This window comes from Anabrus simplex, chromosome 1, assembly GCF_040414725.1.
Source record: "Anabrus simplex isolate iqAnaSimp1 chromosome 1, ASM4041472v1, whole genome shotgun sequence".
NCBI lineage: Eukaryota > Metazoa > Arthropoda > Insecta > Orthoptera > Tettigoniidae > Anabrus > Anabrus simplex.
The window spans coordinates 247,280,404-247,292,900 of NC_090265.1; the positions used below are offsets into that span (position 1 = coordinate 247,280,404).

Sequence of the window (12,497 nt, forward strand, 5' to 3'; positions counted from 1 at the left end):
ATTCATTCTGTTAACAGTACAGCGACCAGTACTAAGGCAGCACGAGTTGTAACACTACTCATTATCGCAGAATACTGCCTTAGAGACTATTGCTTTTGCATAGCAACTGAGTGGCATAATAATACGCACTTGCACTTCGCTGTTTCTGAATTCTGGATTGTTTTGGGCTGAAGAAAGACCTTTAGGAAGTAATTTATTGTAACTGGACTTGAGCAAAGTCTTCTTCAAAGACAAGTCTTTAAGAAGATAGCTACAAGTCTGACAATATTTTCACAGCAACTGGTACCTAACTTATTTTTAATTCGATAAACAAAATTTTGTCTCTAACTACCAAAGTGTCAGAACAGATTAAATTCAGAACCATCATTTTCTATACGACCAGCTGTACGTTTATATTTGTAATTTTAGAGTTGTTTAGGAACAATCTTTAACCAGTCACCATGAAAGGCTACACGTGTGTAATCTCACTCTTAGTGCTTCTTCCATTGTTGGTTGGGGGCTTCCCCGACGGCGCTCCTGTTGACGCCTGTGTAAAAAGTCGCCCGAATCAGCCGTACCACGGCCAGGCCCAACCACAACCAGAGGGATCCAGCCCTTATTCCATCACAGCTTCAGACAGTACATACAGACCCGGTTCCAAAATTTCAGGTAGGTGTTCCAGTACTATTATTTTTGTTATTATTATTATTATTATTATTATTATTATTATTAACATTGATGCTTTTACGGCCCGTACTACGGCTTATGGGGTGTCAAGAAAACAACGTGAAATTCTTTACGTTTCGCAGAGAACTTTGCCCCAAGTTTTGAGAAGAAAACCTCAACTATTATTATTATTATTATTATTATTATTATTACTATTATTATTATTATTATTATTATTATTACATGGCATATATTGCATGCTACTGAGGGCTCCACACTTTGAAAACATAGACCTTAGATCGCTACTGATAATTAAAACATGTCGAATGCTGCAGTGGGGTTGAAGGTCAAGTTTTCCACTATCTGTAGTCGAGTATATCGTCGTTGCCGGGACAAAACCTCCTATGTGAAATATTTTAGCTTAGAACTTTGGCCGGTAAGGTTCTGTCATCTAAGGTGCAATATTGTGTGAATACCGTCAAGGCATTCTCACTCTTCATAACGTATGTGCTGCGGGTCAGTATATCTGCAAAAATATTATCACATAGGAGGTTTTGTCCTGGCAACGACGATATACTACGGCAGGTCTCCCCAATTACATTTTCCTTACAGTCACTTACATTAATCTTATGGAGATACTCGGGGCCCTTCTTCTTTTTCTTGGCCTTAATCCCAATTTTTATTGGGGCCGGCATTTGATATGCATTAGCCCAGTTTTACGACAGATTACCCTTCCAAATAGCAACCGTATGTGGAATGGTGGTGGTGATAATTGTTTTAAGAGGAAGTAGGAATTGGCTAATGAGTGTTTCCATAGTGGTTAGTAGTGTAGTGTGTTGTGTAGGCCTATGTATGAAGAACAGTGTATTGAGACGAACGTCAAACACCCAGTTCCCGAACCAGAGAAATTAATCATCTCTATATTAAAAGAGTTTACTAAAAACAGCTTTGGCAAATCCGTTCGTCCGTCCGTTCTTCTGGACCGATTTGCTTCGTTTTTGTTTTAATCTCTCCAGAATTACTTGCCGATGAACCATGAGACATTTATAGGTCTCTAAGTTAAGCCAACTTCGAGTAATCATAAAATCAAATCATTAAATGATCACTGCAATGATTCCAGGCGAAGGCTTACCCTAACCCGCAATACATTCTGTAATTAGCTGGTTGCTAAGCGACTAATATGTGCTTTTCATCATGAGTAATGCCACTGCATGCAGCCATGTTTGATTTCTACCTGTCAAGCCAGAGAGTATGCACTTCCTCTGAACACGGAAAAATGCTATACCCTGCTAGATACTCTTTGATTCTCTAACCTTTCTCAGATTCCAAACATATTCAACAGATGGCAGAGCGTTCCTAATAACTTACATGCTGCTAAGAGAAAAAAATTCTAGGTACAAACAGACCTCATTATGACATACGCCTTAGAGATTATCTGGTAACACCTATCGAATGAAAACCCAGCTGCATTACAAAGAGCATAGCATGCATGTTAAAATGTTCTCTGCCTGGCAAGAAAACGCTCCTTCGAGACTAACCTATGAGCTCACAAGGCAACCGTTCTATATAGAAGAATTGCGATTGAAAATGCCATTGCCTTCTACGACACCGTACCAAGCTTTACAACAGGAACCGCAGGATTAAAAAAAAAAAAAAAAAAAAAAAAACGAATATGTGGATAGATTTTTACGAATCAGGCGGCATGATGACGTCAGAACTGATGAATTCTGACTACGAACTGCGGCATATCATAACGCGCTCATTAAATGTTCATAAGACCATTGAGAGGGGCAGGCGAAACAATATGACCACGACAAGCATACGAAGATGAGTTATCTGACCTATATATAACGAATGCTGTGGAGCAGCACGGGTTAAAATCCACGGCCCGAACGGGAATCGAACCCGAGGATCTAAGATGTTCAGGGTGTGAAAGTAAAAAATGCAGAAATAAGTTAGGGTAAATATTAAATTATTTAAATGAACCTTATCTGATTTAATGTCCGACTCGTTGGCTGAATGGTCAGCGTACTGGCCTTCGGTTCAGAGGGTCCTGGGTTCGATTCCCGGCCGGGTCAGGGATTTTAACCTTCATTGGTTAATTCCAATGGCTCGGGGGCTGGGTGTTTGTGCTGTCCCCAACATCCCTGCAACTCACACACCACACGTAACACTATCTTCCACCACAATAACACGCTGTTACATACATATGGCAGATGCCGCCCACCCTCATCGGAGGGTCTGCCTTACAAGGGCTGCACTGAGCTAGAAATAGCCACACGAAATTATTATTATTATTATCTGAATTAATTCTTAACAAACAAAAATAATAATTGTCAGAGATACAATTAATGATGCACACAATGGACCTGGAAATGCATTTGACAAAATTCCAATTGCATGCTAACCATCCTGACAAGGACTAATGTGTGAAAAGTTGCTAGTCATCTTCTTCATAGGTATCGTATACTGAGGCTCATAGCTGGTACAAGAAAGGCGTACTAGTCTTCGGTTCAGACGGGCCCAACCGCGCCGTATATTCGAACTACGTTTGGGTAATTCCTCCAGTTTGGAGGCTATGTGTTTATGAATGTCTTAGTACACATAACACTACCAACCACCACAGAAACACGCAATAGCAATATATACCTCAACATATTGTTCGCGTCAGGATGGGCATCCGGTTATAAATCTGGACTTATCTACATTAGTGCAGACCCCAGATAATTGAAAAAAGGCTAGGAAATAATAATAAGAACGAAGAGGAGGAGGAGGAGAAGAAGAATGCGTAGTGTCAATGAAGGTGCGTGGATGAACTTCTTTCAGTGGCCTGGTCGTATGAGGTTAATAATAATAATAATAATGTTACTTGTTTTACGTCCCACTAACTACATTTTTATAGTTTTTGGAGACGGAGAGTTGCCGGAATTTTGTCCCGCAACAGTTCTTTTGTATGCTAGTTAATCTACCGATATGAGGGTGACGTATTCGAGCACCTTCACTTACCACCGGATTGAGCCAGGATCGAACCTGCCAAGTTGGACTCAGAAGGCCAACACTCTACCGTCTGAGCTACTCGGCCAGGCGCCTGAGTTTAAGGGAGGAGAATAGGTTACCAAGGAGAGTGATGAACTCACCCGTGCAGTGTAAGAGAAGCAGAGGAAAACCAAGGCAACGAAAGTTATTTTCAATGTTAACAAAATAAGAAGGGTGGAAACAGAACTAACTGCAAGCAGAGAATTGTGGAGGAGCTTGTTTAATTCACAGAGGCTTTTAGATTCAACACTGAAAGGCATAACAGTCCATAATGAAGATGTATGTATGCTGTCTGTTGGTTTAACGAAATATTAACCCATCGAAGGTTTTCGGCGACCAACGATGGGAAAAGGCCAGGATTGATAGCGACTGTGGCCTTAATTAAGGTACAGCCCCCCAGCATTTGTCTGGTGTGAAAATGGGAAACCACGGAAATCCATCCTAGGGCTGCCGACAGTGGGATCCATCATCTCTCGAAGGCAAGCTCACAGCTGCGCGATCCTAATCGCACGGCCAACTCGCTCGGTGTGTATGTATTTTGATATCGTGACCGTTACCATGCACCGTCCAGTTTAATATTGAATCCGAGCCACAGGTACGTGGACTTTTCAGTTTTGCACTTTCAATGTCAATGCTTTGTTTGATACAGCAGAAATATAGGCTATTGTTTAACAAATATAACAATTCTTGATTATGCTTGTTGTTTAAACAGGCCTAACATCTAGATCATCGGTCCATGTGACAATTCAATCCGAGGTATCTGAAATCTTACGCCCGACTTGTTGGCTGAATGATCAGCGTACTGACCTTTGGTTGAGAAGTTTCTAGGTTCAATTCCCGGTCAGGTCGGAAATTTTAATAGCTTCTTATTAGTTATTCTGGCTCAGGGACTGGGTGTATGCGTCTGTCCCAACACTCTCCCCTTCATATTCAGACAACACAACCTCCCTAACAACCACCACAGAAACACGCAGTAGAGATTACATCCCACCATATAGGGTTGGTGTCAGGAAAGGCCTCCGGCCGTAAAACAAGCACAAATCCACATGTGCGACGCAGTTGGCACTTGTGACCCCACAGGTGTGGGAAGAGCGGTGGAAGAAAAAAGATATTTGAAAATTTACCTTCTCATTGCATACGACTAGGAATGTTTATTAACCAAAGTTTGGTCTCAAAATGATCATGCACATTTGGGTAAATCAGTGTCCGCCTCTGTGGTGTAGTGGTTAGTGTGATTAGCTGCCATCCCCGGAGGTCCGGGTTCGATTCCCGGCTCTGCCACGAAATTTGAAAAGTGGTACGATGGCTGGAACGGGGTCCACTCAGCCTCGGGAGGTCAACTGAGAAGAGGTGGGTTCGATTCCCACCTCACTCATTCTGGAAGTGGTTTTCCGTGGTTTCCCACTTCTCCTCCAGGCAAATGCCGGGATAGTGCCTAACTTAAGGCCACGGCCGCTTCCTTCCCTTTTCCTTGTCTATCCCTTCCAATCTTCCCATCCTCCAGCATAGCAGGTGAGGCCGCCTGGGCGAGGTACTGGTCATCCCCCAATTGTATCCCCCGACCCAGAGTCTGAAGCTGCAGGACACTGCCCTTGAGGCGGTAGAGGTGGGATCCCTCGCTGAGTCCGAGGGAAAAGCCAAACCTGGAGAATAAGCAGATTAAGAAGAAGAAGAAGAAGAAGAAGAAGAAGAAGGGTAAATCAGTTGCGCAGGATTGCTGAACTCGGTCAGACTGTCTGCCTTTCTTTACAAATTAACTGTAGTGAGTTCTAGTACAGTTTCAGCTGCCTACCTCTTGAACTTCTCATAGCCACCCACGAGTAATGTCTGCTCAGCGGGAGTTGAAATCAGAGTACCGTTACTCATTCAGGCTGTGCTAACACTGGTTTGATCTAGAAACAATGAATTAGCTCGGAAGGCCAAGGCAAACCAGCTCTTTTACATGTCTCTCAACACTACTTGAGCAAGGTTACGGACAAGTGCTCCAGTTGAGGCCACAGCGCTCCCTGTCTGAAGTACAACAGCACAGTCACTCCGAGCAATGATGTCACCCCCTCCGTAGCTTATTAGCTGCCGTCCTCGGTAACCCGGGTTCTATCAAGGCCGCACTAGATAGACAGGCCACAAGGCTCGGACCGTGACGTCACGCTAGTGGCTGGCGTTCAGCATGGCAGTGTAGGGCCCGCTCTCACTTTCACCATGATATTGTTCATTTATTCAACCTTAACGATAAAATTGAACACTCCTTCAATTGTGGCTTTACTTAGGCTTGTATACTACAGGAGTTTTATGCGGGGAGAAAACTGGAAGGGCAGTACATGTACATTTCTTTACGTAAAATTATGATGACATCTGTCACTTGTAACTCAACACGGTATCTTTAAAAGATTAGAACGCATAATACGTATACAAAAAGTTTTAATGTTACTAGGAAAATGCATGATGGCAATTCACAACAAAAGTCTGAAACCTTTCTTAGAAATTAAGCTGCAACTTAAAACTTACCTAAGAATTCCTAAGGTCTCAGTTTATACATTTTTATTTTCCTGAGGATTTCTTCTTCTCAGCGATGAGTTTATCTACGGTAACTTTTCTATTGTTATTCAATAATATATTACAAAAGATGTATATACATCTGTCAACGAAATGTTTAAAACTATTTATTTAATCACAGCATGTTTAAACATTTTCGTTTTCCAGAACATTGTTGACAAGCGAAGTCAGAATTTTTCTCTGAGAATCCTCATGTAAAAACATTAGCATACAGGTTTACATTTTGTAGCTCTAAAAGAGTCTGGTACAACACCTTTTGGTACAGGGCAGGAGCAAGCCAAGGCCGCACTAGATAGACTCAGACATTTTTTTGTCTGACTCAGAGTTATCAAAGTCAGGATAAGTTGTCAGCTTGATTAAGCCAGTTATTTATTAAGATTTTAAATAAATGACCAGTATCAAACAATTTTGTGTGTGTGTGTGTGTTTCGTCAAATGGATTTTGAAAAGTGGTTTGTAAATTGCTTTTGCACAGCTTTTCAAACATTTTCCTGCTATTATTAGAAATTATGCATTCTACCTTATAAGCTATAGGACTATCTGTTAATACTTTAAAGACTTGCAAAGTTAGTTCTTCTAAGAAATGTCATATTAGGTTCTTACATGGAAACAAATCAACAACGTCTTTATTTTTTTCAAGACTGGATGACAACATAAAAGTTTGTGCAGTTGTAGCTAATGTAGTGTTATTTTCTCCGCTTTTACTACTAAAAGCAACTCCCTCTACCTTTCGTCCTAGCGGGCGATCTGGCCGTGCGGTTAGGGGCGTGCGGCTGTGAACCTGCATCGGGAGATAGTGGGTTCGAATCCCACTGTCGGCAGCCCTGAAGAAGGTTTTCCGTAGTTTCCCCATTTTCACACCAGGCAAATGCTGGGGCTGTACCTTAATTAAGGCCACGGCCGCTTCCCTCCAGCTGTTATGCCTCTCCTATCCCATCGTCGCCATAAGACCTATCTGTGTCGGTACGACGTAAAGCCACTGGCAAAAACAAAAATAAAACCTTTCCTCCTTTATAGTTCAGCTCACGTTTTATGTAGACTCCATTCAACAAGTTACAAAATATTTCATGCTCCTTTAACAATTTTAGTTTCTTTTTTCAAGTAATTCCAATGTGAATCATCAATACCCGAATTTCTCGTGCCTAGTTTTGCAGTAAAAGACTGTGAATAACCAAGTGGGGCATTGTAAGAAACGTTGACTGTCTTATCTTCTTTTACGCCCCAGGAAATGCGAAAAATATTGAAGTGAACCATGTTATTAGAATACAGGAGTAAGATACTTTCTTTGCAAAGGCTATATTTAACTGTTCCTTAAAAAAATATAATTTATCAGTAATGATACACTCATTAACTTCACTTTCAATTTCATCGATTATTTTGTGTACAGATTCTATTTTGTCGTGGACAGTCACTTTTGAGTTACGAGCAGGTCTAAACAGGAAGTTATAAATACTTTTCTAATTTGACCATTTTAATATCTTGCCACCATCACCTAATGCACGTATATCAGGGTTATAACTCATGAAAATATCATGTTTAATGGATTTAAAATCAAGAGCCTCGGTTAATGTTAAGGAAGTACCAATTTTCGGAATATTTTCCTCAGTCACATACATTTTGAAAATACAGACTTTGGCTGTTAAAGTTGACGGAAACTTTGTCCAAATCTAATTTGCGTTTAATACTGAAATTACCCTGAACGTCGTCGAAGTCCTTGATCCTGTCATATTCTTCCTCAGCTTTCTTTCTTTCCTTCCTCTTCCCGTTTTTCAATTTCTTCTTGTCTTTGAATAGGATTTTTGCTCGTTGTTGGAAGATTTTTTATACAGATAGGCAGGCACATTTTAAAACTTAGGAATAGCATCGTTTGAGAGTTTTAAATGGTTAGGTTTTACAGTTAAAAGAGACTCATCAGGTCTTTTAACGGAATCGTCCCTAATAACGAAACTTCGTCGAAGTGTATTATGCACACAACTGAGCTTGCTGAAGGGATGAATTCGGTTCGATGGATAGCTATGATCCACTTTTGTTTCCGAAACACGCCAGTAGGAAATTTAAACACTGAAATATTAGGCTGTTTTGAACTGTAGTTTATTCTACAACCAGGTATACAACACGACGTGGCCATAATTCACAATGTTCACACACGTTTAAATCATTCAACACCATCGATAACCTCACTGCTGCGAAGTTCAGATCAGCTTATAAGTCACTGGCGAGAAGTGAAGCGGCTGGCGACTAGTGTGACGTAGCGCCCGAAGTGGAGGGGGAGCCTTATGGCCTGTATATCTAGTTGGCCTTGGTTCTATTCCTGGTACTGCCAGATATTTGAGAACAGTAGGAGGGTACGTGTAGCTCACCTGTATTGGGGTTGTACCTGAAAAGTGCTGCACCACCTCAGAACGAGGACACGCGTTTAATTTGTCCACCTTTAGCGTTTAGCGTTATTAGCTACCGTCCTTGGTGGGCTAGTTTCGATTCCCGGTACTGCCCGAGGTTTGTACTTTCGAACTCTGTCAGATTGCCTGCCTGTTTTTTTTTTACAAACTACTTTAGCTGAGTTCGGCCCCATGGCTAAATGCTTAGCGTGCTGGCCTTTGGTCATAGGGGTCCCGGGTTCGATTCCCGGCATGGTCGGGATTTTAACCATAATTGGTTAGTTTTGCTGACATGGGGGCAGGGTGTATGTGTCGTCTTCATCGTCGTTTCATCCTCATCACGACGCGCAGGCCGCCTACGGCCGTCAAATCAAAAGACCTGCATCTGGCAAGCCGAACTTGTCCTCGGACACTCTCGGCACTAAAAGCCATACGCCATTTCATTTTGCTTTAGCTGAGTTCTGTTATATTTTCACCCACCTACCTCTTTTTCTTTGAACTTCTCATGGCCACCTACACACTGTCCGTAATGTCCACTCCACGGGAGTTTCTGGGGATTTACTAAAGACATTTGGTTGGGATATACCATATGTGAAGTACTTATTTGATTATTATTATCATGAAGGAGCTATAGCAAATGAATGGGGAGTTGCTAAAGTAGCCCCTGTGTATAAAGCTGAAAATTACAGGCCAGTCAGTTTGACATGCATTGCTTGTAAGTCTTGGGAAAGCATTCTTCCTGATTATATTAGACATGTTTGCGAAATTAATAACTGGTTCGATAGATGGCAGTTTGGGTTTAGGAAATGTTATTCCACTGAAGTTCAACTTGTAGGTTTCCAGCAAGATATAGTAGATATCCTGAATTCAAGAGGTCAAATGGACTGTATCGCGATTGACCTGTCTAAGGCATTTTATAGGGTAGATTTTGGGAGACTACTGGCAAAAATGAGTGCAATTGAACTTGACAAAAGAGTGCCTGAATGGGTTGCTATATTTCTAGAAAAAAGAACTCAGGGAATTTAGAGTAGGCGAAGCTTTATCTGTCCCTGTAATGATTAAGAGGGGAATTCCTGAAGGCAGTAATATAGGACCTTTATATATATATATATCAATGATATGTGTAAAGAAGTGGAATCAGAGATAACGCTTTTTGCAGATGATGTTATTTTGTATAGAGTAATAAATAAGTTACAACATTGTGAGCAACTGCAAAATGACCTCGATAATGTTGTGAGATAGTCAGTAGACAATGGTATGATGATAAACGGGGTTAAAAGCCAGGTTGTCAGTTTCACAAATAGGAAATATCCTCTCAGTTTTAATTACTGCGTTGATGGGATGAATGTTCCTTTTGGGGATCATTGTAAATATCTAGGTGTTAATATAAGGAAAGATCTTCATTGGGGTAATCACATAAATATGATTGTAAATAAAGGGCACAGATCTCTGCACATGGTTATGAGGGTATTTAGGGATTGTAGTAGGGATGTAAAGAAAATGGCATATAAGTCTCTGGTAAGACCCCAACTAGAGTATGGTTCCAGTTAATGGAACCCTCACCAGAATTACTAGATTCAAGGACTGAAAAAAGTCCAAAGAAAAGCAGCCCGATTTGTTCTGAGTGATTTCTGACAAAAGATTAGCGTTACAAAAATGTTGCAAATTTTGGGGTGGGAAGACTTGGGAGAAAGGAGACGAGCTGCTCGACTAAGTCGTATGTTCCGAGCTGTCAGTGGAGAGATGGAGTTGAATGATGTCAGTAGACGAACCAATTTGAGTGGTGTCTTTAAAAGTAGGAAAGATCACAATATGAGGATAAAGTTGGAATTCAAGAGGACAAATTGGAGCAAATATTCGTTTTAAGGAAGGGGAGTTAGGGATTGGAATAACTTACCAAGAGAGAAGTTCAATAAATTTCTTTGCAATCATTTAAGAAAAGGCTAGAAAAACAACAGATGGGGAATCTGCCATCTGGGTGACTGCCCTAAATGCAGATCAGTAGTGATTGTTGTTGTTGTTGTTGTTGTTCAAACATCGCCACTTGCAAGAAGTTGCAATTAGTAAATAAATATAAATTTAAAAATGTTATTGACTAAAATGTTTTCATAATAAAAGGGCTTACATCTTTCCTGTTATGGAAAATTATTGTTCTAATATCCACAGTACTCTACGAAGAGGTTAACATCGTTAACCATATCCTAAAAGTTCCAAACACATTTCAAATTAACGCTATTATTGAGCTCCTTCAATCCGTTGAATAGAGTAAATGCATGAGCTGCTATCAAATTCATTCAAGAACTACGCTGATACGAAGAGATACACTATTTCCCAAGTGACGTTCACTTGTGCCATGATGAATTGATGTAAAAATACATACTTCTTACAACTTAAATAGCCGGTCTGAGTGGCTCAGACGGTTGAGGCGCTGGTCTTCTAACCCCAACTTGGCAGGTTCGATCCTGGCTCAGTCCGGTGGTATTTGAAGGTGCTCAAATACGACAGCCCCGTGTCGGTGGATTTACTGGCACGTAAAAGAACTCCTGCGGGACTAAATTCCGGCATCTCGGCGTCTCCGAAGACCTTAAAAAGTAGTTAGTGGGACGTAAAACAAATAACATTATTATTATTATTATTATTATTATTATTATTATTATTATTATTATTATTATTATTATTATTATATATTAAATAAATAAATAGGTTATTATAGGTATTGAAGGTACGTTACAGAAAAGCCTGATAATTGTTCGCAGTGGTCATACAAGGAAGTTCGTTCCGAGGATTCTTCATGCAGGCGCGGGACGCTCAGACGGGCGATTGGATCGGCAGCTGGGATGACGCTCCAAACACCAATGGTATCCCTGAGTGCGCCGCCGTCACTCACGCTGACAACAGGGACAAACTTCAGGCGACGCTGGTGTGGACAGCGCCCCGAGACACCCAGGGTGGACAAGTCTACTTTACGTGAGTGCCTCTCTGCTATTGGGTAGATTTCTGGTTATAGTGCTTCTTCTGGCTTGTATTTTTACGTCAATGTACAACTTGTTCAAATCCATTGTCCGCTGTTGTGGACAAAAACATTTTATTCTTAGAGTGTTCACGTAATATGCAATTCCTGGTCATTTTTGTGTGTGTAGTATTTTCATAAAACTGTGTTCACCACCTTCTCGTGCTCTACTCTACGGTGCTAGACGATAAGTTTCAAATTTCTGTTCCATTGAAACAGTGCTATTATTCATGCCATTATTATTCAATAGGACCGTACAATGAGCGAGCCCGAGGTCATTCGGTCAAATTGTGTTTCTTAACCCTAGTGCCTATGATCGTTAAGGTCATATGGTCTGACGCGGTGGTTATCCAGTTCGAGCCCATTTGGTGGAAAAAATTACCATCAGAATGTTGGCCAGTAGATTGCATCACTAGACTGCATGCCAAAAGTCTGGATTCAATTACAAACCTCTCCGCAATATCCATATGGAGTGATGGTATATGACGCTGTTGATGGTAATTCGTCCGTTGAATTAAGACGTTAAGCGTTGAGCAGGCCCGTTGGAGTTATTGGATACGAGTAGGATGCGTGCCGACACCAGCTTTCACCCTCTCCCTACGTCATTATCATCTCACATCCAGACGCACCAGGGGAGCCGAACATGTCCTCAGACACTCCTGGTACTATAAGGCAAATCTCTCTCTGTATAAGTGAAACTATGCTGGTGTGTGTGTGTTTGTCTTATACGGACTCAAAAACTACTGGACAGATATCGCTGAAAATTTCACAATTCGTTCTTATTACTTCTGAGACGGTTTAGGAAGTGGTTCGAACGAAATCCGATGGGTGGATTTTTATGCTGAGTATTTTTACTAATTAACTAGCAAATCAACC

At 41.1% G+C, this 12,497-nt stretch overlaps 1 protein-coding gene across 1 annotated transcript; it reads left to right on the plus strand.

Moving 5' to 3' along the window:
• The first annotated feature begins 440 nt into the window (after positions 1 to 440).
• LOC136862643 (putative defense protein 3) lies at positions 441 to 11,582 on the plus strand. Its single transcript, XM_067138900.2, has 2 exons — positions 441 to 648; positions 11,368 to 11,582. The coding sequence occupies exons 1-2, from the start codon at positions 441 to 443 to the stop codon at positions 11,580 to 11,582; spliced, it is 423 nt and encodes a 140-aa protein (XP_066995001.2).
• Positions 11,583 to 12,497: the final 915 nt, after the last annotated feature.

Bases quoted from the DNA above. Each gene is read 5' to 3' on its own strand.
- LOC136862643 (XM_067138900.2), top strand. From the start codon at position 441: ATGAAAGGCTACACGTGTGTAATCTCACTCTTAGTGCTTCTTCCATTG. The intron at 649-11,367 runs GTAGGTGTTCCA...AATTGTTCGCAG, and splicing joins ACCCGGTTCCAAAATTTCAG to TGGTCATACAAGGAAGTTCG.